At 44.1% G+C, this 27,929-nt stretch overlaps 1 protein-coding gene across 3 annotated transcripts in view; it reads left to right on the top strand.

Moving 5' to 3' along the window:
- The first annotated feature begins 638 nt into the window (after positions 1 to 638).
- LOC147892854 (GDP-mannose transporter GONST1-like) overlaps positions 639 to 27,929 on the top strand; it is an 83,569-nt gene continuing 56,278 nt past the window's right edge. For 2 of the 3 annotated variants that reach the window (XM_087386904.1, XM_087386902.1), the window contains exons 1-6: positions 807 to 1,242; positions 13,977 to 14,193; positions 14,336 to 14,475; positions 14,661 to 14,790; positions 22,996 to 23,094; positions 23,386 to 23,540. In XM_087386904.1, the coding sequence (XP_087243030.1) occupies positions 1,148 to 1,242; positions 13,977 to 14,193; positions 14,336 to 14,475; positions 14,661 to 14,790; positions 22,996 to 23,094; positions 23,386 to 23,540 (836 nt within the window). In that variant the 5' untranslated portion in view covers positions 807 to 1,147. The other variant, XM_087386903.1, reaches the window with a different exon arrangement.

The raw sequence follows: 27,929 nt of genomic DNA, 5'->3' as shown, positions 1-27,929 counted from the left end.
GTCCACCAAGTGTGTGCGGGGGGACATCTTCTAAGTTGGAGGTGTTTGCCAAGGTGGTACCTCACTACCAAGCGCAAAGGCCAAGCTTGCGTTAAAAAAACTACATGGGATTGCCTCCAAGGCTTTGGCCGAGTGGTTTGAGTGTTGGGCTGCCAACCCTCAGGTCATGGGTTCAGTTCCTTTACTACTTTGTAGTATGCGTTGCTCGCCATTGATGACCCTGCAGTGAGCTCTATCTCTATTGCAGAGTTCTCAGTGTCCATTTCTTATTGGTTGGGCAGATGCTGCAACCACATTTAAAGCTCTGGAGCCTTAGGCAAGAGCCAGATGGCAAGCTTGCATTGGAGCTTGCAGAAATCACGGATCGGGTGCTGGTTTTGGCACCTTCAAAAATCAAGCGCCACTTTTGAGCACTGAGCGCCACCAGTTTTGCTCGATGTTTGCGCGAACCATCACTCGTGGTTGCGCATAATGAACAGAGCGTGCAGCGGGCCTAAGTTCTAACATTGAGACCTGTAATAAATGCAGCAAACTTATTCGAGCTGTTAAGAGAGTTTGAACTAATGCACAAATTGAGCATTACATGCTTGTGTGGAGTGGCTCTAAGCCTTACAAGGTGAATATACTACCAAGAGCAAAGGCCAAGGCCAAGCTGGAGGAGGAGTTATCCAATGAGCAAAGATGATGGAGATGCTGATGAATCATGATTCACGAGATGCTGTACGAATGCTGTGAGCTTGCAAAATGGCTCTGGATCCGGTAGCATGTCTCAGGGACAGACAAACTGTCCTTCAGTGTACGTTGTACAGTCTCTGCTTCCCCAAAACAAAACTTTCAATCAATTCCTACAGCCTAGCCTTGTAGCTAGTATTTGCTTGCATGCTCTAACGTCATGTGGGGAGCAGCCAGCTGACCTTGCTTGCGGAAAAGCTTCCATCTGTCCGCCCATGCTCGTCTTTGTGTTGTAGACAATCGACCCAGTTCTCCTTCGTTGTACAAGCCCGCCTCATTGCCTCAACCCTTCCGCCCTCTTGTCTGGAAAATGACGAGCATGCAAAGCTGGGAAGGGCCGCGCTGCAGTCGACGAGACGGAGGCGAAGAAAACCGGAGGAAGGGGGCTGGCATGCCTTGACAACGAGCTGCCACAATGAAGGGTGACGAGAAGGAGTCTTTCACGGCGGGATTCATGGGAGCATACCGGAGTCAACTTCTTTATGGTTTGCAAAAGGGACGCGGACAAACGTGAGTGTAACTCAGGGTCGATAATTATAAAGTACGCTTAAAATCCCCTGAGCGAAACATATGTCCAGTGCGTTGTCTCGTGAGATTGTAATGGTTTGCAAAAAAGGGAGCGTTTGGGTTCGTTATCTGGGGACGGGGAGGGAGGCAAGTGGAGGGGGAGAAGAGCTTGCGTACAGCAATCAGCCGCGCTATAAGAAAGTGGGAGAATGACCACGTTTGCGTAGTATCTTAAACTTCGCATAAGACGATAGGCAGGCATTACGGCGAGGGGCTGTCTAATCGGAGACAATCAACTCACACATATGGAGCCCTGCTTAGAAAGAGAGCTAAGAGCAGGAGCAGTGCTGAAGCGCTGTGAAGGGCAGGTGAAATGAGGAAGGATTGTTGCTTTGAGGCAAGTTGCAAGTCTTGTCCTGGTCCTGGCATGCATGGATACTGAAAGGGCCTGCCATGGCAGTGTCTGTTTTCCTGCCTACATCATGCCATACTCCCTGACCCTATCCAGATATGTGATAATCTGAAATGGCACTTCTGTGTGTGGGGGTTGCGTTGGCACCTCTGATCGTGTGGGATGCGTCTATTTCCATTAATCATATGTGAGAGCATCATGATTTGCAGTCTCTCTAAGCTTGCCCACTATGCTCCTATGAGGTTAGCACCCTAGAAAGCTGAAGCGCCGTCAGTATTACCAAAGAGTAAAAAAGGAGGGTCCTCGAATGCACGTGCTGAAAGTGAGCCTGAAAACATTCTCTTTCCAATCATGGTAGTGAAGCGTGCCCTCTAGTCAATCACGCCCAAGTACCAGGTTTCTGTTGAACCGCTCCTAGATACATGTAGTGTTATGTGAAAATTTCATTTCATGGCTTTTGGGGTTGTTTGCGGAGTTTGAGTGTCACTGCTGCGGGAGGCTGTAACATGGTTTTGTAAACGCACCTTCGCTATGGAGTCCAGAGGGAGGTAGAGTCTTTTGGGCATGTGCCCCATTCCACGTAGATTTGGAACCAAACATGGCGGGTGGTCATGTTCCTAGAGTGGTTAGAATGTAAAAAGCTAAGGTGTGATATAAATAAAGAAGTAAGGGTCATGTTGCAAGAAGTAAGGGTCTAGTGGATAAGGTGGTTGGGGGAGCGTCCCAGAGAGAGAAGGAACGGTGGAGAAAAGGGGACGATGTTGGGTGACATCAGCAAGGGGAACAGAAGGAACGCCGTGTATAGTTGGATGAGGCAGCTTGCAATAAAAAAATGGACTTGTTTGTTCACTCTCCCTCTGGCATCCCACATTGTTAATATTTTATTCCCATTTCATTTTTGGTGGCTTCGTTAGGACAGCAGATCGGTCATGGAAGGAAATTGGAAACCTCATGGCTCAGCATGAAGGCGTGACTTTAAGGGTTTTGCAGGCAGCTTGAGAATTGTCGCGGGAATGAGGTTGTCAATGACGATGTAGAAGTTTGGTTGATGCCAATGATTTCACGAGTGAATTCATGAGAGAAGCTAACAATTCACATAGCCATAATGGATTTGTGGGAAGGCAGGGAAGGCAATATGAGTATAGGTGCAATGGATCTAGAAGCAGTAACTGATGTGAAGTGATGCTAGGAGTTGGGAAAATGCCTTGTGGAAATCTTGTATCAATATCTAACGGGTGATGAGAGGAAGAGCATTGCAATGGTTGACAGGCAATGTTGGAGTCAAAAAGAAAGGCCATAGTATGAAGCTAGTAACTTGCACAGTATGACAAACATGAAGGTTTAATTTCAGAGAAGATTAAGCGCGAATCAGATTGATTGCATGAGAGCATACTGGAAGAGAAGCATACATTGTCATTTTTCCTGATGTGCATGTGGTTGAGGAAGAAAGAAAGAAAGAAAGTTTATCAATGTCTATGAAAGACCGAAGGGCCTATGAGATTGAAAAAAATGAAAGCTGAGGGTGGGGCCACTAAAAGGGCACCCATACCCAAGGCTGATGTTGGGTAAGGAGAAAAATAAATACATGGCGCGGTTGCTGTGAGATTGAGAAAACCCAAATAAAGGGAACAACAAGGGGAAGCCCTTCGTCATCTACCAATCAGTCAGCTATCCGTGCGAGTGATTAGACCTTTGTATGCTGTCTGTGAGAGCTAAATAATGGATAGAAATACTTCATATGAGAAACGATAGGCTGCTATGCGGGAGTGACATCAGATAGGTGGCTGGTTGATTAGGATTGATAGGCAAAGCCTAAGAAAGAAGCAACACCTCAAGACAATCCAGAAGAAACGCTGATAAGGCTAAGTGGATGCCAATACAACGTTGAGGCAAGACTAAGCACATTGATATGTGACAGGAGGAGGAAGTTAACGACGTGTAGGAAGGTGTCATGCAAAGGGGAGAGTTTGGAAGGAATTTTCCATGGGGAGGAGATTATGGGTTAAAGGCTCTTGAGTAGTTGATTGGGGGAGAATACAATTCCACAGGAGAATGATGGGAACAAGTGGCAAATGAAGAGGAAATTGGAGGTTGGGAGATTCGTTGAAGATAGTCGAAAATGCCCAAAAAGGGTTTGTTGTTTGGATCTTTGGTCTCTGTTTTGGCCATCCACGAGAGGACTTTTTAATGCAATTGGGTGTCCCATGGTATGAGATGTACATCGGTTGGTCATAGTGTGTAGGTAGTTGAGGGTTGATGGACATTGCTTGGTTAGTAAACGGCCACCAAGTATGTTGCGTTGACTCCTTCAAATCTCCTTGAAGGAAAGCAGTTTTAATGCCTAGTTGATGCACTTGCCAATGATGATGGGCTGCTATAGCAATGACTCACTTGACGGTAGTAATGCATGAAGTGGGTGCAAAGGTCTCCTCAGAATCAATGCCCTGTTGCTGAGCATAGCCTTTTGTGGGCTTTGTAGCGGTCAATACTGCCATGAGCCTTCCTTTTGATTTTATATACCACTTGGTGTCTTAGCGCATGCCTTCAGGCAAATCACACAACTCCGAAGTGCCATTTCCGATGAATTGAGTCTACCTCAGATTTCATAACATCCACGCAATCTTCACTAACAAAAGCATCTTTTGTGACACGGCGGGTCTTTATTGCAAGCAGTAGCAATCAATTCAACCTCTACTAAGTGTCCTTGCATGTGACGAGAGGCTGCCTTTGAGCGGCCAGACAAAGGCTCCGGTTGTTTGCTGTCCTCAATGTGTCTAACAGCCATGTAGGGATTGTGTCGTGTTGTCTTATGACAGCCCTCTCTTCAGTTACTGCTTGATCCGTGGTAGTCTGATCAATGTGAGGCAATTCAGGCTATTCTTGCATTCTGTAGCACCATTTTGTTTGGTGTGTATGGCACAATATACTGATACATGATACTACGAGATGCCAAAAATCAACAAATTCGCAGGACTTATACTCAAATCTTTTGTTGGACTTTATTGTAGGTCTGCCTATGACACAAGGTGGATATGATTCTATCCTTGTCGTAGTTGATCGTCTTACCAAGATGGCTCACTTTATTCCAACTAGAGAGTTTGTTAGTGCCTCGCAAGTGTCGGATTTGTTTATTAAACATCCAGTCATTTTTGGACTGCAGTATTTGAGACACTAAGGACTTGAGTTGGGAATGAGTAGTGGGGATCATCCAGAAACGGATGGTCAAATGGAGAGAATCAACTAAATTTTAGAGGATATGCTTAGAGCATATGTGCCATTGAGGCAACATACATGGGACAAGTCCAATGTTAGAATTTGCTTACAATGATAGAAAACATTCCTCTACATGGTTCAATCCGTTTGAGCTGAATTATGGTTATAGACCAGCAAATCCAACTATATTTGGAGTACCTCAAAAAGTGTCTAGTGCCGCGAACTTTGTGGTTTAGATGCGGGAGATGCTAGCACTTGCGAGAGCTAACATCCGCCAAGCTATGGATAGAGCTAAGGCGTATGCGGATGAAAACAGATTCGTTAGAGAATTTAAGGGAGGAGAAAAAGTTTTTCTCAGAGTTCCTTCGCACTCTAAGTCTTTGATTGTAGGAGAGTGTGCCAAGTTCTCACCCAGATATTGTGGCCCGTAAGAATAGGCAAGGTGGCCTATAAATTAGAATTACCACAAGGTTGTAAGGTGCACCCAGTGTTTCATGTTTCTCGTTTAAAGAAATTTTTGCATGCAAGTGACTCACTAATCAAGGGTGTTGTTTTGTTTCAGGAGATAGAGGATAATGCAGAACGCAAATCAACAAGAATCCTGGACCGAGGAACAATGCAAGTACGCAATCGAAAGATACCCACGGTGTTGATTGCATGGCATGGTTTACCTCTATCAAAACCTACCTGGGAATCCGTATACCAGTTACAGAGACTGTTCCCAGACTTTATCATCGAGGACGCTGATGTCTAAAGAGGGTGATAAGGCACTGACTAGATGGGTCTAAGGCTATGGGTCTTAAATGCATTAAATGTGTAATGTGCCTAGGGGCAAGTGAATAATGGTATCCCAAGAGGAGAGGGATAGAAAAGATGCATTTAAGAGGTAATGAAGACATGTGGCATACTAGATTCATCTAGGGAATTGGGGCTTGGTGGATTTTGCAAGCAGGAGCTTTCACGTATGATTGGGATTCTGAGAGCTTGCTACCACCGAGAATCGGCTTGGAGGATAATATGTGTGCTTGCACCTGTGATTGACAGTGATCATATATATGCGAATTTGTTGTACGTTAGTTGAGCGTAATAATAATTTAGATGCCCAAAATGCTCATGCCATCAAAGAGTGTTTGCAAGTCCTCCCCTATAAGTACTGCAGGGTCTGTCTCTCCGTCATAGGCATCAAGTCTATATAGATCCCTAGACAATGTTCTAGTAATGACAATGGTGTTGCCATTTCTAAAATCCTAGATGGCACAGCGGTAACCATCAAAGATAACTCTATATCCAGATGTAGCATTGGCTGGAATGGATATGAGGTTCTTTGTACTGTTGGATATATTCTAGTCTTACAAAGGTATATTTTTCTATCACCTTGGTGGACATGCAAATTCTTTAAATTTTCGTCCAAGTGGTGATCATCTGATCAATTATATCGAAATATCTTACGCGGGTGCAGAAGCCCCAACAGGTAACAATTACTTTAGAACAACAAAAATATGAATTTGTACGATTGGGTATATTCTAGTCTTACAAACCTATATTTTTCTATCACCTTAGCGGACATGCAAGTTCTTTGAATGTTCGTCCAAGTGGTGATCATCTGTTCAATTATATCGAAATATTTTACGCGGGTGTAGAAGCCCCAACAGCTAATTACTTTAGAACAACAAAAAGTACGATTGGATAAATTCTAGTCTTACAAAGGTATATTATTCTATCACCTTAGCGGACATGCAAATTCTTTGAATGTTCGTCCAAGTGGTGATCAGCTGTTCAACTGTATACGTGGGTGCAGAAGCCCCAACAGGTAAAAATTACTAAGAACAACAAAAATATGAATTTGTACGATTGGATATATTCTAGTCTTACAAAGGTGTATTTTTCTATCACCTTGCAGTTCTTTGAATTTTTGTCCAAGTGGTGATTGTTAGAAAATACCCAACAGAGGGTACACGCAGCGGAAATAATGCCCAGGAGCTCACACAGTGTGCGGTGTGGGTGTGGAATCACAAACTTCTTTACTGATGTGCATTCAATAGGTGTGCAGACTCATCAATAGACAATGAACCAAACTAGATAGAGAAACCACCATATAATATATTTCCGTCCACAACTATGGACACAATACAAGAGAGACAGATCCAGAGTCCCACCAATGGTGTGGTCCTCTGATCTTACCACAAAGTCCTCCTATCTGCTGGCTATCTCTAGACTAGAGTCCGCGTGCTCCACCTCGAGCGTGAGTAGACTTTCCGTCTAGAATGATCTTCTCCACCTTGCTGTCTGGAAACCAGTCTAGGTGGGCAGCTTCCTGCAAGCTAAGTCTGCAGCACAAGGCACTTCTTTCTCCTCCTGACTGTAGGCCCAAAGGTAGCCCTGCTGCTGCTCTTTCTGCTGATGGAATTGCTGCTCCAGATGATGTGGAAATGAGGCCTGAATGGCCTCCTTATATAGGCCCCAAGGCCTGCACTAAAAAACCGACTCAGTCTGTAAAAACCGCCCTTAAAGGGCTCACAAGTCAGGCCTTTTATGGCCCAAACTTCCAGGGCTTTTGGCCCTCCATTCAAGGCAAATATGCAGCCTATAAAAGGCCTGCCACCTGCCCACTGACAGTCACATTCCTTGCTGCAGATCTGAGCCTGCACTCCCTGCCATGTCTGCGCCTCTACAAACAGTGCGCCTCCATGTCCTAGATCCTCCGCAATCTGTCCCAGACTATCTTGCTTCTGCTCCGTACTTTCCTGGCCCTTAACAGTTCTAGATGTGCTGCCCTCATGCCAGCCATGATGCTGTCTATGTGGTAGCCCCTTTCTCTCTTTTCCTGTTGGGTACTGCCCTAGGTCTCCCTCCCCCATGCTCTCCTCATATGGGGGCTTACAGATGGGGAGGTGACCTTTCCAACACCCCCTCTCACCGACACATCTCACCCCAATGCCAACATGTCGATGAAGATGCTCCAGTAACTCCCTGGTCGTAGTCCTCTGGAACCTTTCGGTGTCGAAATCTTTTCCTGGCTTTTCATCCAGTGGCTCCTGCTCCACCAGGTCCGGTTCCGCTTCCGCACACCATCCTGGTACACAGGTCCATCTTTGGTAGCACCTCCTGGCACCACCTCCTTCAGTCGCATTCCCGCCTCTGAACTTGAGCAACCCAGCCGTCACGATCTTCCAGTCGTCCCCCTCATAATGAGTGAACAACCTGGAGTCTTCCAGGCACCATGCTCTGAGGGTCTGTTTCAACCCGTCCTTCCTTTGGCAAGGTCTGCAACCAATGAATATTTCCAGATAATCTGGACCATGAACTCTCGCTGAGTTCTCAAGCAGGTACTCTTCTGGCTTCAGTACTCTTTGTCCACCACCTTCTAGCAATCTGCGTCCGAGATTTGAAGAAGCACAAATACTTCCCCTTCTGCCTTCGAAGAAGGCCAATTCCTTCCAATCTCTTATTACCTGAGACAAATGAAGAGCAGAATCTCCCCACAGCATGCTATAAAGGCTCAAATGCAGAATATCAAATACATACCAGACTGTTGTACTGCCTGAATGTTCGCTCTGAAAGCAAACCCTGTACCTTAATGAGGCACCCGCCAAGATCCTGTGTAATCCTGTACTGTCCCCTTCTGAAGTTCAGCATCCATCTGACCATGAGACCCTAGGGCTTTCCATGGAATTCACCCTCGTGTCAGTGTCAACAGCTACACACCTGGAAGGTACCAAGCACTCCATACTGTCCTTCACCTTCACAAAGGCATCTGACTCCTCGTCGACCCAAATCTCTATGTCAGACATCCTTACTATGATTTCGGGATCAACATACCTGACCTCGGTAACACTCGGTGATGTCACCAGGAACAATTCTTCGATTACCACATTAGCTTTGGCCTTTCCCTCTGAATCTGGGTCAGACTCCTGTTTGTTTTTCAAATCCGCCTTTTTCTTTCTGTAGTCCTTTGCAAAATGTCCGGGCGTATCACAATAGAAACACTTCTTCTTGTGCTTCCTCTTCGAAGTTCCCTCGTCATCAGAGTCATCTCTATTGGACTTGCCACTGTTAGGCTTGCCCTTTCCCTTACCTGCGGAATCCTTCACCAGCATCGCCTTGTCGTCTTTGTCCTCATTGTAGAGCTTCTCCCGAGCTTCCTCCTGAAGCAGTAATGGACACAACTCCTCAAATGTCAGAGGTTTGGTCCTCTGGCCTGCTGTCACAGCTGTAACAAAGCTCTTGAAACTCTGAGGCAATCTCCTCAGTACCATCAAGGCCAGATGGCATGAGTCTGTCTTCTGACCAATCGCTGCTAACTGATCCCGCACCACTTTCACCTTCGTCAGATGATCATGCACCGTATCGCCTTCTTCCATATCAAGATTGTAGAGTTGATGCTGAAGAAGCACGATCCGGGAGGTATTATCTATCTCGTACAGATCCTTCAGGGTGGCCCACGCCTCTACTGACGTCTCGGCCAGCTGGATATGCGGAAGAACAGAGTCCGCCGTAGTCCCTATGATTATTGCCAGGGCATGGGCATCTCTTTCTTCCCAAGCTTCAAGCTCTTCTCTGTCTATTGCCATGAGTACCTTCCCTTTACTGTCCACCATGTCTTCCGGCTTCGACTTCTCTCCCGTGGTCAGCTTCCACAACTTCCGAGCCACTAAATGACTCCGGATCTTCACTTTCCAGATCGGGTAATTAGTCCCGTCCAGGTTCCCAGACTCTCCAAAGTTAGGGATAGTGAAAGAGAGAAAACTGGAGGAGGAGGAAGGGATAGCAGGGGCTGAAGAGGCTGTAGCTGTCGACATCTCTGCTGTATATACCACTCAGCAAAGTCAACCAAACTCAATTGCAGTAAACCAGAACTCTGAACGCACCTGACTGAACCTGAGTCACCCTCCTTCTCGCAAGGGCACAATCCTCCAGTCGTGGAAGTCGATTCCCTAGAGCTTCTGAATCAGGGTCGTCCTTCAGCAAGGTCCCTGCCTTCAGGCTCCCACACCTGTGAGCCTCCTACTTGGGCTCTGATACCATGTTAGAAAATACCCAACAGAGGGTACACGCAGCGGAAATAATGCCCAGGAGCTCACACAGTGTGCGGTGTGGGTGTGGAATCACAAACTTCTTTACTTATGTGCATTCAATAGGTGTGCAGACTCATCAATAGACAATGAACCAAACTAGATAGAGAAACCACCATATAATATATTTCCATCCACAACTATGGACACAATACAAGAGAGACAGATCCAGAGTCCCACCAATGGTGTGGTCCTCTGATCTTACCACAAAGTCCTTCTCCTATCTGCTGGCTATCTCTAGACTAGAGTCCACGTGCTCCACCTCGAGCGTGAGTAGACTTTCCGTATAGAATGATCTTCTCCACCTTGCTGTCTGGAAACCAGTCTAGGTGGGCAGCTTCCTGCAAGCTAAGTCTGCAGCACAAGGCACTTCTTTCTCCTCCTGACTGTAGGCCCAAAGGTAGCCCTGCTGCTGCTCTTTCTGCTGATGGAATTGCTGCTCCAGATGATGTGGAAATGAGGCCTGAATGGCCTCCTTATATAGGCCCCAAGGCCTGCACTAAAAAACCGACTCAGTCTGTAAAAACCGCCCTTAAAGGGCTCACAAGTCAGGCCTTTTATGGCCCAAACTTCCAGGGCTTTTGGCCCTCCATTCAATGCAAATATGCAGCCTATAAAAGGCCTGCCACCTGCCCACTGACAGTCACATTCCTTGCTGCAGATCTGAGCCTGCACTCCCTGCCATGTCTGCGCCTCTGCAAACAGTGCGCCTCCATGTCCTAGATCCTCCGCAATCTGTCCCAGACTGTCTTGCTTCTGCTCCGTACTTTCCTGGCCCTTAACAGTTCTAGATGTGCTGCCCTCATGCCAGCCATGATGCTGTCTATGTGGTAGCCCCTTTCTCTCTTTTCCTGTTGGGTACTGCCCTAGGTCTCCCTCCCCCATGCTCTCCTCATATGGGGGCTTACAGATGGGGAGGTGACCTTTCCAACAGTGATCAGTTGTTCAATTATGTCGAATTAGGTTACGCGGGTGCAGAAGCTTGAACAGCTTAAAATTACTTTAGAACAACAAAAATATGAATTTTTGTATGATTGGATATACTCTAGTTTGACAAAGGTATATTTATGAGGTTCTTTTTTATTGTTGGAATATACAAAACATCCTGACGAGAGATATGATCACTTGATGCTACAATGAACTCAACTAGGCCAATGCCCTTCACGGCATAGGATGCATTATTGGCACAAGTCACAGTGCCCCCCTTCAGTGAATCATGCAAAGAAAGAAACAATTGCTTGCAATGAAGTAGTGTGCTTAGAAGTATCACTGTCAAAATACCAAGTGCTCAATGCACCAGAAACAGCCATGCATGAATCATGAATAGAAGGTTTGTGTTGGCATGTAACAACAAAAGCCTAATCATGATGAGCAACATCCTTCTCATGGGAAGATGAAGCATCAGTAACCGTGAGGCTAGATTGCTTTTCTCTTCTTTGTTTCTACGCACTTTCGGCATTTGTAAATATCATGATTTTTTTTTCTGCAATAGTTGCTATCTTTTTCTTATCTGCATTCTTGTTGGCATTCGAAGTATTGCCCCAATTATGCTTGGGTTTCCCCCAAGGCTTTGCTGTTTTTGCAATACCCTTATGATGTGTAGGAAATGCCTGAATTTTTGAAATAGAGTTATTCTAGCTAGCACAGCTTTGCTCTTCCTGCAACACTAAAGCGACTAGCTGGTCAAAGCTGCAATGGTTGGGATTGCCCATGGCTACCAACCTCAATGTGGTTGCAGACCCTTGATACGAGTCAAGAAGTCCACCAAGTATGGTGGACAAATCTGCCTATCTCTCATCTATCTTCAAGGAGTCCAACTGCTTCTGCAAATATACAACCCTTGTTTCATTGTGTATCTTATACAAAGAGGCTAGTTATCTAAAGCATCTCTTGCAGTTCGGCAAGCCCTGGTGTGAGGGATTATCACCCTTTTAGCTGACAATGCAATCAAAGCATGAGCTTGAGCATCCCTGCCATCTCATCTGATTGTCCTTGAGTTGGAGGCAATGGAGCAGTAGTCACGGAAGACAAAGAGTCAACAACATTACCACCACTATAGTGACAGGTGCAGTGGCATATCTATGACGGAGGTCTCACTTCAAACCCTACAATGATATTCCACAAATTCTTGACCATCAACACATGACGAATCATGTATGGCCATAAGGGGTAGTTGGTGCCATCAAGCTTGTCTTCAGGAGCAAGCATGCCAAAGAGGTCATTGTTTGCCATTGCAGCCGAGGCGCCACTGCAAGGAACCGAAAGTAAACAGAGTAATCAAATGATTGCACTAAGGCAAATACAAATGGCTGATTCTGACCACACAGGTCAATAGCTTGCATAGATTGAGTGCCCAAATCGGATGTGTACACAAGACGGCAACTGGGTGTACAGACCATAAAGAAAGGCGGTAGAGTTGATAGCAGTCAACCATCAACAGCTGCAGTTTTCGTTCAGCAAAACTAAGCTCCATCTGTTCACAGCTGGTGCAACAGAGCAGTCCAGGCTGGAAAAGTGATGCAACAGCACCAAAACAGCTATGAGAGGTGATAGCCAGGCTGCAAACCCTAGAAAACAGTGCTGAACTGCCCCGAGTGTAAAACATAGCTGAAATCGACCTCAAAGCAGAGGCAAGAGCTCAAAAACCGAGGCAATCAGTAGGCAAAATAGCTGTAATGGTAACATCTCCATGTCACCTCAGGGATGTTTTGGTGCTGCTGCATCTGTGTTTTGTGCTGTTCCGGCCTAGACGGATCGAACATGATTGAATCAATAGAACAGAGGCAAGAGCTCAAAAACTGAGACAACCAGTAGTCAAAACAGCTCCAAATGACTGCTAACGCCTCCGAGCCAATCCTAGCCTTTTCTCAGCCGCAAAACACTACCGTTGGTGCACTCTTCAGCCTGGAATGGAGCAAAACAGCTCCAAAATGCTGCAAGAGAGCTTTGAAACACAGCAGGAACAAGAATTGGCTAGTAGACATCTCCAAAAGAGTGATTCCTGGCAGCTCTGAAAGGAGTCGCATAGTAGAGAGGCAGCTCAGAAATGCTTTAGTAGGAGTGACAGCAGAGAGGTTGCTCCTAGAGTACCAGAAAGCAGGAGTCTGAGCAGGAAGCTTGCTCAACAAGTTGACTAGTGGCTGAGACTTTCTTGTGACAAAAATGCTCCACACAGCTTGGGGGAGCACAACGTAAGGCTAGAAATTTGCTCTGCTCCCCCTATGTTGTGTGGGAGCAAGGGAGCAGAAATGTGAGTGCAAGGAAGCAAGAGTTGAAGTCGAACTGACAGTCTATTGCCACACAACAGTACAATTGAAGTGAAAGTGTAACCTTTGAAGGCTAACCCTAAACCCTAGTCTCGTCAACTTGTTATAAGAGTTGACTGAAGATGAACTAATAGGGCCAGAACTAACTAGTACTAGCTTACAAGGCCATACCACGGGACTATACCTAACACCACTCCCTCCTACCATGGGAACATAACCCCCTGGTCAACACATTTAAATACATAGCTTTGGGCTCTGATGACCCAATGGGCGTGAAAGGAGTCATGCCGGGAAGCCCTTGTGCTCCCCCACGTCCCGCTCGACTCCATAGAAGAGGAGGCTTTACAAAAAACCTCACTAAAACTTACTTAACACTCCATATGGATAATGGCACATAATAGTACAAAGACCTTTGCATGTTGTTGTTACAGGTTTTGTTTGTGGAGCTCGTTGGTTGCTTGGAAGTGCTCATTACTACTTTCTTGGATTGTCTTGCTAGAAGGGACTACCAATAGGAAGAGCTGTGCAGGTTTGAGGCCCATTAGAGAAAGAGCAACGGACATGGATTAATAAGTCGTGTTTTAAAGGAGAGAGTATGATTGAATGTGCAATCCTTATATGAGCCTTGTAAGCAGCTTAATGGATGTGTATGCGAGAGTGTGGATGGGTGATTTATGGTTTAAGCTGGAAATTGTGGACAGTTTGCAGGGTGGTGGTGCATATCCTAAATGTGTTGTATAACGTTTGACTGTGCATACCTTGTCTTCTTTGCAGTACTCTATCAGGACATAAAACTGAAGAATTGCCAAAGGATGTGGAAGAGGGTGCTGTACAACTTGTATCCAAACGTAATTATGTCTCTATGGTACAAAGGAAGGCAGTCATTTCAGGGGCGGCATATTGTCTCTGCTCATGCAGTATGGTTCTGCTTAACAAAGTCGTGCTATCTGGATACAATCTGGAAGCTGGAATATCTTTTATGTTCTATCAGGTTCTTTCTCCATTAGCGGCCAAGTGTCTTTTTCACCTTTGCTCTGTCTACCTAGGGAACCAACAATGTAAAATCAATACTGAAATTTATGTGCTTATGCAGCCATCTCCTAGACTAAGATTTTTAATTTGGTTCTGTGCAGAATCTAGTGAGCGTTTTAACTGTCTACACCTTGAGTGCATGTGGTATTGTTGCAACTGAACCATTTAGCTGGAAACTTGTGGGCATATGGTTCCCAGTAAATCTGATTTTTGTTGGAATGCTACTTTCCAGCATATTCAGGTAATATATCATCATTATATAATGACAATCTTCTTTCCCTGACTTCAGGAGCCTGATGAGGACAAGCATGTTTTAAGGATTTTTAGTGTTAATAAATTGATTGGGTATTTAACAAGGGATTGATACATTAAGTTTTGTTTCAAGATCATAATTACTCAAGCATTAATTTAAGTCTTTCTTGGCAGCTTAAAGCACATGAATATTGCTATGGTCACCATATTGAAGAACACAACAAATATCATAACTGCGGTGGGAGAAGTCTACATATTTAGAAAGCAACATGGTATTCATGTGTGGATTTCTCTCTTGCTAATGGTAAGACCTTTTTTCAACAACACATGATCAATTCATCTTCTGAAAACATTATTGAAGGGAATCTTACCCTTGATTTTTCTGCAGTAGATATCTGCAAAGATATAACAATGAGATGATAGTATTAGTATCATTTCGATATGGTCGAACAACTATTTTTCTGATAGTGCAAAAAAGTAAGAACTTGTCATTCTTATTTGAATCTTATAACCAGGATCTTGGGATTGTCAGTCTCTCCACTTTCAAGGAATTTGGACTTCCTCATTTCTCCGTGTGATCCACTTATTGGTTAGAGATAGAGCCATGACTGCAGAGCATTTGATAAGCCTCAAGAGCCAAATGGCATGTGAAGTGACGTTGAGAAATTTGGTGCAAGCACGGTTGTTGTTCTATTGGTTTGTGCTTGGTAGCAGTGCATAGGCCCAGCTGGTTACCTTTTAAAGGTGTGGTATCTGAAATTGTTTGATAGGTCAGCAGGCTACCTTCATGCTTGAGTCTGACCTGCATTTCCAGGCAAGCCATATAAAGCTCAATTTTGGCTTCTCTAGAAGTGTTTTGAGTACTATATATGCATCTCCTCCAAGGTTGCCATTGTTTCAGCATCTTTTTTCTTCTTTCATCCTTACTCTTTTCAAGGTGCCTGGTGTCATTGTGCCGTTTAGGTTCATTTGTTCCATTACTACTCATATTCCTACTTGCTTCTTGTTTATTTCAAAAAAAATAGCTCTATCAACTGTCTGCACCTGCTTTGACATTGATGGGGATGCCATAGTAGCTATCCCTAGTATATGTGTAGTGCACTTGATGGATTTATCTTGTGGTGACTATCATGTGTTCGATATTTACTGGTTTCGCTTTTCCATTAAGAGCTCAGGCATGAAGTTTTAGTTGATATTTCAACCTGCTGATAGTGTTACTATAGGTCATCCTATCAAGAACCTTTTTAAGGTCTTAGAGAATTTCAGAGAAATTAAATTTGAAATAACCCATGCTGTACACAATACAGATTTTAACCACAGTATGAGAGAACACCCTAGAGAACTGCTATCTCATGAAAGAGCATTTGTTCAGGGATGAAACATTCCACACTTTGATTGGAACCTATAGGACATTGTAGCCCTTGTTTATGTTCACATTTACTAAGCTTGCCACCAGCTTTGAACTTCTGCAAAAGAGTGCATAAGTTTATCTTGTCTCCACAAGCTCTCGCTTATAGCCAAGGCAAGACTGAAAATCTAAGATCTTTCTTAAAAATCAACCACATCAACATAAGCACACATGGACTCAGTGCAAGCCCTTATTGCGAACTGTTTTATATTGTGAGAGGTGGAGATGGTGGAGGGAGAAAAAACATTGAAATGAAGTTGCAAGAATGAGATTATAAAGCGGTGTCAACAAGCCCTAAAATCCTAGGTTAAGACACACTAAGCTTAAAAGTCACATAGAGCAAAGATTGGATGGATGCTATGATATCTGAGCTAGATTCAGTTCATCAGGTGGGAGTTGTGTGACTTGCCTAAAGTCAATTTGCTATAGGCACAAATTGGGTATACAAACTCTAGGAAGGATGATGGTAGTGTGACTTGCCTAAAGGCAATTTGCTGTAGGCACAAATTGGGTATACAAACTCAAGAGGAAGGATGATGGTAGTGTTGACTGCCATCAAGCCCCCCTTGTTGCAAAGGTCTATGCTCAGCAGCAGGGCATTGATTTTGAGGTACAATCTGTTGCATCGTTGCCATAGCGGCCCATCATCATCGGCAATTGCACCAGCTTGACATGTAAACGGATTTCCTTAAGGAACACCTTAAGGTTCATTATCACTATGTGAGAGAGGGATTGTCAATATGGGATATTTACTTGTCTTATGTACCGACACAATGAAATCTGGCAAATATTTTCACCAAGGCGCTTCCACAACTCAAGTTTGAAGCTTCTCGGCAAGCTTTTTACACTTAATTCTATTTGTTACGTGATTTTTCCATCCTTGTACTTTCATAGGTTGCTATATCCTTTTCGATGAACATGTGGAACCATGGCATTATTTCCCTATCTCTAAGATGTTCCCAGAGTACTTCACCCATATGATCGAGGGGGCTTTGACAGGTTAACTCGTGGTATGGCTTCTAGTGAGTGTGCCAGTACTATTATTTCATTTTAATAAGTTAAATCTTCTAACATAAAGTTGACCCATGAGTTGACTAGGCTAAGGTTTAAGTAAGAGACTTCATAGTCATGTAATGTCACTTCAGTTGCACCTTCTTGAACTTGATTGTTGCTGTAATACACATCTGCAGTTGTCTTCCTAGCTTTTCTTCTTCCTTGTTGTACCTTTGCTACAACTATCCATCACTTCCTACTTGACGATTTTATTGTTTGGGCACCTGTTCGGAGTTTCTCTGCCTTGATGCTTCTACAATGTTCTGCTACCAGCTCTTGATTGTGATATTAAGTTATTGACGAGATTGACGTGGGAAGTGTATGTTTAAGTGTCTATGTGGAAGATTCAGTGGCAAAGCCTTGAGCTCTACACACTTAGCCCATTCTTTTGGCTGAGTTTGGCACATTCAATGGTTTTCGGGATTTCTACGTATGTTTTGACTATTATTGACCGTTTTGGATCACTTGTACTTGGTTATTTTATAGAAAGGTACCTCCTAATTGTTAAAGGAGAGATAAAATAGTCAATTTGTCTTCTAGGGTCCATTTTGGCCCCGTCTAGGATTGTGGAATACTATTGTATTAGAAAACCAGCATTATTGAAATATAGGAACATGCCAGGTGACTAGCTCTCTTCCTTTCTTATCTAGATTAGGGATGCTTAGTCACCTTCCTCCATGAGGCGGTTAGCATTGCTTTCGCTTACTCAGATTACAGAGATAGGAAAGTGGCACGCAGGTAGACTCATCTTAGAGCATGATAACATAGTTCTTCTGCCCAGATCGCACAGACCACCGTTCCATGGGTAGGCGGCGAGGTAGAGATCCAAAGCCAACGACAGTACACACCCAATAGAGGGAGGACGCACAGGTCATGCTTGGAGACACCCCTTCTATGTTCAGGCCCGGGGTGTGACCTACAGGAGTTACGGTGGCCCTTGTTAGGGGCAGGGCCACAGCCAGACCGGTCCACACCAAAAGATAGCCGCCAACGTTCTATCTTTGATCTTATACCACCATAGCCTCACCAGCCATTGGGTCCCTCATGACCTCTCTTCTAGGGACCTCCAATATCTACTATGCTTGACATTCGATAGGGTATGGCCTTGAGGGAGGAGTTGGAGTAGCTGAGGGGTCGCGAGGGGGTGGATGAAGGATGGCGGGGGAGTCCATTGAGTGTGGTGGACACAACCTGTGAGTCTGGTACAATCTCATCAACATTGACGAGCTGCTCTCTGAAGTGTCAAATAGGCATCCATGCTGCCCCCTTCATTCATCTTAACAGTGTCAAGCTACCTGCGCAAATAAGCAACTCTGGCCTCGTTGCACTCATATCAAGGATTTGCTACAACGCTTAGACTAGTGGCCATGGGTAACCCCAACCACTATTCTTTTGATTAGCTTGTTTCCCTACTTCTGTAGGAAGAGCAGAGTCGTCAAAACAGGGCTGCTTCTACTCATGCAGATTAAGCCTTTGCTACTGATCATAGGGGCAAAGGAAAAGGGGGGGAAAAATTACAGCAAGCCCAAACCTACATGTGGTACCTCATCCTCTTCCTCTCTTGCTGATGGGAAGAAGAAGAAATGCTGAAATTATTGCAGGAAGTGTATTCCTTCCAAGAAGAAGAAGCAGGGACAGCCACAAGAGCAAGGTCTTGTTGTCACAAATACTTCAGCTGCTGCTAATGTCACAAATACAGAGGCAGCCAATCTTGCTCATGATGAGCGGGCATTTATTGTGGAGTGTCATTATCATCCTACTTTGCATGATTCAGCTTTTGCAGCCTCAGATTCTGCCTCAAACTGGTACTTTGATAGTGGTGCTTCCAAGCCTGCAAAAATCTTTTTCACACATTGAGTGGTGTTCCAAAGGGGGCACTGTCACTTGTGCAAATAATGTAGCATATCTCATGAAAGGGATTGGTCAAGTGCTTGTTACTATAGTGTTAGGTGACACCATTCCATTGTGGAATTCGAGGTATAAAAAAGAATCTGATTTCTATCTCAGCCATCTCCACACATGGCTTCAGAGTTCTTTTTGATGGTTATCGCTGTCCTGATTATGATAGTCGGCACGACAACTATATTGTACTTCTAGGAACACTTGATAGAGGGCTATATCATCTTGACGTATATGCACAACAGGCTGCTATAGAAGCTAATGCTGTGGCTGAATCTGTCATTTCTGATACACATCTATGGCATGAGAGATTGGGACATCTCAACTTCAGCAGTTTGGTGAAGATGCATTCACATGACATGGTCATAGATCTTTCACCCATGCATGCACTTAAAAAACATGTGTGCGAGGGCTGCTTGTTGGGCAAAACGCATAGGATTCCATTCCCCAAGGACGGGACCCTTGGTGCATCCAGGAAGTTGCATCTCATACATAGTGATGTGTGCGGACCGATGCGGACAGCATCACGTGGGGGGTACTATTACTTTGTTACTTTAATAGACGACTTTACCAGATTCACTTGGATATATCCCTTGAAGCTGAAGTTAGATGTCTTCTCTTGCTTCAACCATTGGATTGCCTTGGTAGAGAACGATAGTAGGGAGAAACTATTGACCTTCCGTGTTGACAGGTGGGGTGAGTACTTGTCCTGGGAATTTCTGCTTTGGCCTATACTTTGCAACAAATTGGACTTGCCAAGCGCAAGAATAGAACAGAAATGGAAATGGGCAGGTGCATGCTTAAGGGAGAGTCTTTGCCCAATACATTCTAGTTGGATGCAATTATGTGGCCAACTATGTGCTCAACCGAGTGCCCACTCGGGCATTGAAGACATGAAGACCATAACTCCCTATGAAGCATGGACAGGTCGTAAGGTTTGGGTCTCTTGCGTATGTGCATGTACCCTCTCAGTTGAGGCATAGGCTTGATGATAAGGCTGTCAAATGCATCTTCATTGGCTACAGCTCTCAAAGCAAAGGTTACAAGTTGTTTTAGCCTAGCACAGGCAAGGTGATTGTCAGTAGGAACATGGTTTTTGCTGAGCATGCCCCTTTACCTTGACTGGACTGTAAAACACAGCCTTCACTGGAAGCCTGTGATGTGTTTGATTCTATTCTGCCTTTCACAAATATAGATGCCACAGTGCAGAGCACCATGCCACATACTTCTACCAGCTCCAATCCCCTCCCGTTGCTCGTGCTCAGCCTGATTTTCCACCACCACTCAGGCACTGGTGGAGCAAAGCCTATTTTACCTTGGGCCCCATCTAGTCTTCTTTCTCCCTTGGTACCATGGTTTTATAGTGGATGACAAGTATCCCATTACGCCCCCCTTCCTAGGCCTCCCAGCATTGTACTCGAGTATTGATACCAATAGTCTCAATACTCTCTGACAATGGAATCCTGAAGTTGCGCTTGATTGCAAATGACTTAGATACCGCACTAGAGGAGGTACTTCTCTCAACCCTGGTTGGAGGTGCATTCAAGCAACAGGTCGTGGTTTTAGGTCTACAAGGGTAGTGCCTATGCTGCAGACAAAGGTGGGCCACTTGGCCAAGGCTTGCACAAGTTTTGCAAGCTGCCCCTAAATCCCTCTAAACAATCAGCAGGAGGGTAGGGGAGGTAGGACTTGTTCCCGCCTAGTCATGCGCCACAACCCCCCTAATTGCAAAATCCATGGGTCTGTCAGAATTTCAGATGCTGAAGTATGCACATGTGCATGGTGGAATTGCGGGAAACTCTCCCCCAATACACAATGGTAAACTGAAACCACAAATTGTAAATAACAAAACTAGAGCAGCAAAGGAGCTTCCAAAATATGCTCAGTTTAGGTCACCATGAACGTGGCTGAACTCTTCGTGCAAGAGTCTTTACTTCCTTGTCTAGTTGCTGTGATCCCTGGTTGGAGGTGCAGTCAAGCAACAGGTCGTGGTTTTAGGTCTACAAGGGTAGTGCCTATGCTGCAGACAAAGGTGGGCCACTTGGCCAAGGCTTGCACAAGTTTTGCAAGCCACCCCTAAATCCCTCTAAACAATCAGCAGGAGGGTAGGGGAGGTAGGACTTGTTCCCGCCTAGTCATGCGCCACAACCCCCCTAATTGCAAAATCCATGGGTCTGTTAGAATTTCAGATGCTGAAGTATGCACATGTGCATGGCGGAATTGCGGGAAACTCTCCCCCAATACACAATGGTAAACTGAAACCACAAATTGTAAATAACAAAACTAGAGCAGCAAAGGAGCTTCCAAAATATGCTCAGTTTAGGTCACCATGAACGTGGTTGAACTCTTCGTGCAAGAGTCTTTACTTCCTTGTCTAGTTGCTATGATCCCCCGTCAAGATAAGATCATCGATGTAGAGTATCACCATCATTCTCCTATCCGCCTATGAATGGAGATATAGGCTTGCATCCGATGAACTTTGAGGAGGACCAATTTGTGAGAAGTAATTGTCAATGCGTTGGTACCATGCTTGGGGAGCCTGTTTCACCCCAGAGCACCTTTGGTCTTCACACCATGGTTCTCTTGGTCTCAAATCCTTGTGACTCCTCCACCTGGATTTCCTCCTCCTAGTCTCCATTGAGGAAGGCAGACTTCACATTCATCTGGTAGATGGGCCAATTGTGATGGGCAGCTAGTGCTATCAATGTCGGAATTGTCTCCATCCGGGTCATTGGTGCAAAGGTCTCGTCATAATCTATACCTTCAGTGTGGGAGTAACCTTTGGCCACCAACCTCGCCTTGTACTTGTCGAATGTACTGTTTGACTTGTCCTTGGCTTTGTAGATCCACTTGGTTCCAACCACCTTCCGTTTGGTTGGCCTTGGTACCAAGACCCATGTGCAGTCCTTCTCAGCCATGCCTCCATTGCTTTCTGCCACTCAAGGATGTCCTTCGCCTCCTCAGCAGTCTTTGGCTCATGAATCAACTTGGTTTGAGGCATCAAGGTGTAGTTCACTATGAGAGCTTTTTGCTTCCTCCGAGACCTTCTCTCAACATCTAAACTTGCTTTAGCCCTTAGAGTCTTCCACGGTTTTCATGTATCACCGAGGTAATCTCTTTTCTTTCACAAGAGTCTTCTTCTTGTAACTTGCTCGGGAACGACTTGCTTCTGCTTCTTTTGCCTTGATCCGGATATCGCTTAAGGGATAACCATTTGAAGCAGTTCAGCCGCTTTCATGGTGATCTAAGCTGAGTATATTTTGGAAGCTTCTTTGCTGCTCTAGTTCCGTGTTTTCTTCACAGTTTGTGGTTTCTTTTTATTGTCGTGTATTCGGTGAAAATTGTCTGCCTTTCTGCCGTGCGCACATGCATACTTCAAGGAATTTGCAAATTGTAGTATGCATGCTCGGTGCTAAAGTATGTGCGCACATACATGCAAGGAATTTGCATACTTCAAGGAATTCGCATGTATGTGCGCACTTCAGAATTTGGAGACCCATGGAATTTGCACCCCATCAAGGCTGTCTAAGACAGCCTCCAAGCTCAACTAGGGGGGGAAATGGCAAGGTGCTACTGGGGTCCCTTCGAGGGCCCCCGAAGAGTCAAAGAAGATCTTTGCAAGGTGGCAAGGTGAAATGGCGGGCACTGAGGCCAGACCCCTAAAATGAACTGGTGGTGGCTCCAGGTGGGTTGCAAAGGGGCTGCGAAGGGAGGGGATGGTTGGGCATCAGGCAATAGAAAGGGTGGAAAGGGGACAGATGGGCGACGAACAGCGGCAGACTGGGGCAGCCCCGAAAGGGTTGGCGATAGCCCCAAATAGGCTTCACAGGAAGCCCAGATGGGGCAGATGGAGAGTAGAGGCAGGGAAGGGCAAATAGGAAGGGGCAATGGGAGACAGGAGGAGGAGGGGTGGCAGGCTGCTAGCAGGAAGTCAGAGGAGCAGGGAGAATCTTTTCCTTCCAATTTTTTTATGAAATAAGAAGGGTACCTTAAAAAAATTTAAATCAGCAGATTCATTAGGAGACAATATAAGAGGAATAAAACTTGTGTCATCCTCAAAATTACAAAATTCTCACTTTGTGTAGTAGTGCAGGGAAGATAAGGTATGTGGATGCAGGCTCTCGTTAACATACATGTATTGTTGTGTAGGTGGTATCTGCTATATGTGGAGGATTAAGTGATCTGTCATTTGACAGCACTGGCTATGCATGGCAAAGTTTGAATTGTCTACTAACAGCAGCATACTCTGTAAGGTTCTCTACTTCCTGCATGCATGGTTCCAGTCATGGGTGGGCATGTGCACGTGCACGTGCAAGTTGTTGAGTCACATACAGTATTATCCACTTCACAATTGGTGCTATTTTTGGCAAGGTTTGGTTTTCCACTTGTGGCATAGGACGTGCTTTGGATATCAAGGGATTTGACTCATTTACCTCTAAAGACGGTTGTTATGATTTTGTGTATAGATCTTGTGGGACAATTTGTATCTGTTTTTTACAATGTGAGCTTCTCTTTGTCATTGCTACTTTATGTCTGCAGTTGACTTTGCGAAGAGTGATGGACATTGCAAAGCAGGCAACCAAGTCGGGTGACCTAAACGAGTACTCTATGGTTCTTCTAAACAATTCACTATCATTACCACTTGGCCTTTTACTAGCCTTTATGTTCAATGAGACAGAATACCTTTCTCATTCGTATGTATCTCATCCGAATTTGCTGCTTTTGTGTGTTATTAAACAAGTGTTTCAATGCAGTATAGGATTACTTTATGTTTGCCACCTTCATGTTACAAAGAGAGATACAATGGACCAGTGAGTTAGGTTTCTAGTATCTGGCTTAGGAATGTGTCTGCAAGAGGCCCACGTGGGAAATATTCAATGGGGGTCAATGAATTGGATTTGTAGTAGCTGGCTTAGAAATCTGTCCGAAAGAGGCCCACATGTGCAATTATGATCTCAAAGATCATCAACTTGAGGTTGGTGGTGTCCTGGAGAGACTCAGATAAATTTCACCTTTAGCAAGGAAAGTAGGACGGGGCAAAGGGGACCTGACCACACTTCTCAAACTTTCCATATTTGTGTAGGGGATCAATGTTTATTTCAATGGTTCTACACATGATGTTGGGTTGTATCATTCCACAGAAGCCGAAGTAAATGTTCTGTGCAAAAGTTGAAAAACAGAAAGGAATGATAAATGGCAATTTCGAAATCTACCTTTTGAGGTAATGTTACCAATTTGATTCTTTTCAATTTTCAGTCAGCTTGATGCATTTGATATCTTGGTCCCTCATTTGGACTTCGATGAAGGCCCTTGCTTTTTCAAATAACCATAAAATGATAGGTCCGTGATATGTCTTTCCTTGATAGTTAGCCTTCTCACTAAAGATTATTATACCTATAAGAACGATTGGGTAAAAATGTCTTCAAATTAGGATTCGCTCTATGCTGGTTGTATTAAGAGGTTCCGCCCATATTACCAAACAAAATAAAACTCACACAGCCACTCAGCCACATTTTTTGGCCCTATCGAGGGGCACCCGTCCTAGGTCTATGCTGCATGCACACATGATCTGTTAAATACAGATGAGGATCAGAAGAAAACTCTCTAAACCACTTGAACTCTCATGTTAGAGCAAACCTTCAGCTCCTTCTGTCTTATGCATGTGCTTCCTTCTCTCCTTGTATTTATATTTTAAGGCAAGAAGAAGAATAACGATTGTGTACAACTTGTGCACGTCCCAATTTTGAGCTACCCATCTTTGTTGAAGGGGTTTACCCTTCCACCAATAACTTATCATGTTTAGTACTTAAAGTGAAGAACAGGTATTCATCTAGAAGAGTACTAAGTTACAACCCCTAGTAACTAAAAAGCGTAATTATTTTATTATTTGATTGGATTTCTGATTGGTCTTTAAGTTGAAAAGAACCAACAAGCCCTATTTAGGGACTTTTGTCCTACTATATACTGCTGTAGCAATACAATACTATATACTGCTGTAGCAATACAATGCTCTAGCACTACAATACAATACTACTGAAACGAACCGATCGACAAACCACAAACTATCACGGGCGATTGCACTCTCACTATCCACCCAGCCAACCTTTAGAAGCAAGCTCAATAGACATTACGTTCATTTTGCATCCTGCATGCTTTTCCAGAGCCCTCAGTTCCCTAGATGGTTCTACTTACCACATGTTACATTTCTAGGACCATTCTTTAATGCACCATTTACCCCTCTCTTGGAGTACAATTTAATTGCATTTGCCCCTTGGCAATTACACATTTGGTGCACCTAGACCTCTGACCTTTAGAACCATCTAGTTAGTGCCGATTCTCCCTCACCGAGGACCTTGACATTGATTCCTTTAACCACATACTGAAGCACATTGAAATATAATACGAAAGTTGGTCCTCTAAAGGAAAATGTCCATTGATCCTTTCGAGGTCATGTTATCTCGGCTTGAGCATAACATTCCTTCATTCTTTAGGCATCAACGTCCTCGATGATAAAATCTGGGAATGCTCTTCGCATTTGGTATATGGATTCCGAGGTAGCCTCAGATAGAGGTAAATCATGCCATGCAACCAACACCGTGCATGATTGCATACTTGCATTGTTTCTCGATCCATCATTTTTGTTGGTTTGCGTCTTGCATTATCCTCTGATCTCCTGAAACAAAACAACACCCTCGATTAGTGAGTCACTTGGGTACAAAAACTTCTTTAACGAGAAACATGAAACACTAGGTGCACCTTACAACCCTGTGGTAATTCTAATTTATAGGCTACCTTGCCTATTCTTGTAAGAATTAACCTTGGCCCACAATATCAGTGTGATAATATAGCACACTGTCTTGTAATCAAAGACTTGGAGTGTGAAAGAACTCTAAGAAAAACTTTTTCTCCTTCCTTGAATTCTCTAAAAGATCTATAATCATTCGCATAGGTTTGAGCTCTATCCAAAGCTTGGCGGATTTGCAAGTGCTAGCATCTCCCGCGTCTGAACAACATAGTTCATGGCACTAGGCACCTTTTCCAACTGTAGTTGGATTTGCTGGTCAATGACCATAGTTCAGCTCAAATGGACTCATAGTTTTTTTCATACGTTACCATATGCATACGGCATACGGGTACGGAAGTATGAATCAACCCCTGGGGCTGAATCATATGTGACTAATTTTCAAAAAAAAAAAAAAAGGAAAATATACATTGTACACATTTAATTGATAGAGAGCTACAAAAATTTCAACTTCAAACTTCAAGCTTCAAACTTGTATTAATTTTAAAGTGAAAAAATTGATTAAAAAATGTTTTCATAAAGGTCTGGGAGCCCTGTTTCCCTCCCCCCAAAAAAAGCAAATATGATTGGCCGTACCATACGCGTACGGAATGATTATTTCATACGTGTATGGTTCAGCTAACCATACGCGTACGGAACCAACTATGAATGGACTCATTCATGTAGATGAGTGTCTTCTATCATTGTAGGCAACGTCCAATAGTGGCAACACTTGTCCCATGTATGTTGCCTCAATGAATAATATGCTCTAAGCATATACATAAAAGTCTGGTTGACTATTTTCGTCTGACCATCCGTTCCAAATGATCCCACTACACATTCCTAACTGAGTCCTTAGGGCCTCAAACACTGCAGTCCAAAAATGATTGGTAAATCTAACATCAATGTCTGACACTATGGATCTGGGTAGTTCATACAGACGAAATATATGTTTAATAAACAAATTTGCCACTTGCGGGGCACTAACAGACTCCCTAGTTAGAATGAAGTGAGCCATCTTGGTAAGACGATCAGCCACCATGAAGATAGAATCTTATCGACCTTGTGTCATAGGTAGACCAACTATAAAGTCCATGGAAATTTTCTCTCATCTACCTAATGGTATTTCCAAGGGCTGTAAAAGGCCAGGTGACTTCCCTCGCTCTGCCTTACTCACTTGACACGAAAAACGACGTGTCACATATTCATGAATACGATTTTTCATTTTTTGCCAAAAGAAATCTGGCGTCACGAGATTATATGTCTTCTCGACACCTGGATGTCCAATACACGGGCTATGGCACTGTTGAATGACCCTCTGCTTGAGATCATTCTGATTAGATGCTACTACCTTGCCATTTCCTTTCAGCATACCATTCGCTATGGTATATCTTGCATAGGTTTGGCCTTTTTTGGATGCCAGGTCATCCTTTTCCTCGGGTTTAATCACATAAGCCTTGAGCCAAAGGCTCTTGACAGACTCGTCCACTTTCTGAGTTTCTCTAATCTCGTTCGTTAGAGCACTCTCGAATACTGTGAAACTCATATTATGCTTAATGTGTGACGACGGATCAACAGCTTTAATTTCCTTCCCTCTTTGGTATGGAATCGTCTTGTTAAACTCCTGCATGAGTTCTGCCCACTTAGCTTGGTGGCCTCTCAAGTCAGTGAAAAACCAGCCTTCTCGAGAATGTGAATGTGTGCAATGCATGCAGAATTTGAATGCCGATTGGCTCTCCAATGGGGAAGAGTGTCCTTGTGAGAGTACTTGTTTCTCTTTCGACCTACATGCAAGGTGGGAGAGAGAAGGCAGATGAATGCAATGTGGTAGAGAGAATGCTACGAATGATCACAATGAAGGGAAGTACCCCTTCATTAATGCCCCTTGAGATCACTCAAGTTCCATCTTCTCATTTAGACCTACCCTTAGCCTATGACTCTTGCAGCTACCACTTAATGCACTCTAATGCACCCTTCCCTATCCTATTGCCTCTAGGACCTAAACACGTGTGTGCACATCTTTATCACGAATCAGTGGCCAATGTTACATAGTTTAGCGGTACTATTTACACCGCTTGATCGATCATAAACACAAACATATAACTGCACCATCAAATTGGCACCTAACAATAATAAGGTTCTAATGACTATTAAGTAATTAAATAATCATTCCTCTTGTCATGACAAAGTCAAGTTGTTTACAAAATATTCCAATGTATCATGATCTATATCTACATAGAACTCTGAACCATATAAATAATGCCTATATGTTTTCAAAGCATAGATAACAGCATACAACTCT

Source organism: Dipteris shenzhenensis, chromosome 16 (genome assembly GCF_047967505.1).
Source record: "Dipteris shenzhenensis isolate YYH24624 ecotype China chromosome 16, Dip_SZ_1.0, whole genome shotgun sequence".
Classification (NCBI taxonomy): Eukaryota; Viridiplantae; Streptophyta; class Polypodiopsida; order Gleicheniales; family Dipteridaceae; genus Dipteris; species Dipteris shenzhenensis.
Note: the sequence above shows the minus strand (reverse complement) of the source record. Positions and strands in the feature narration are given on the sequence as shown.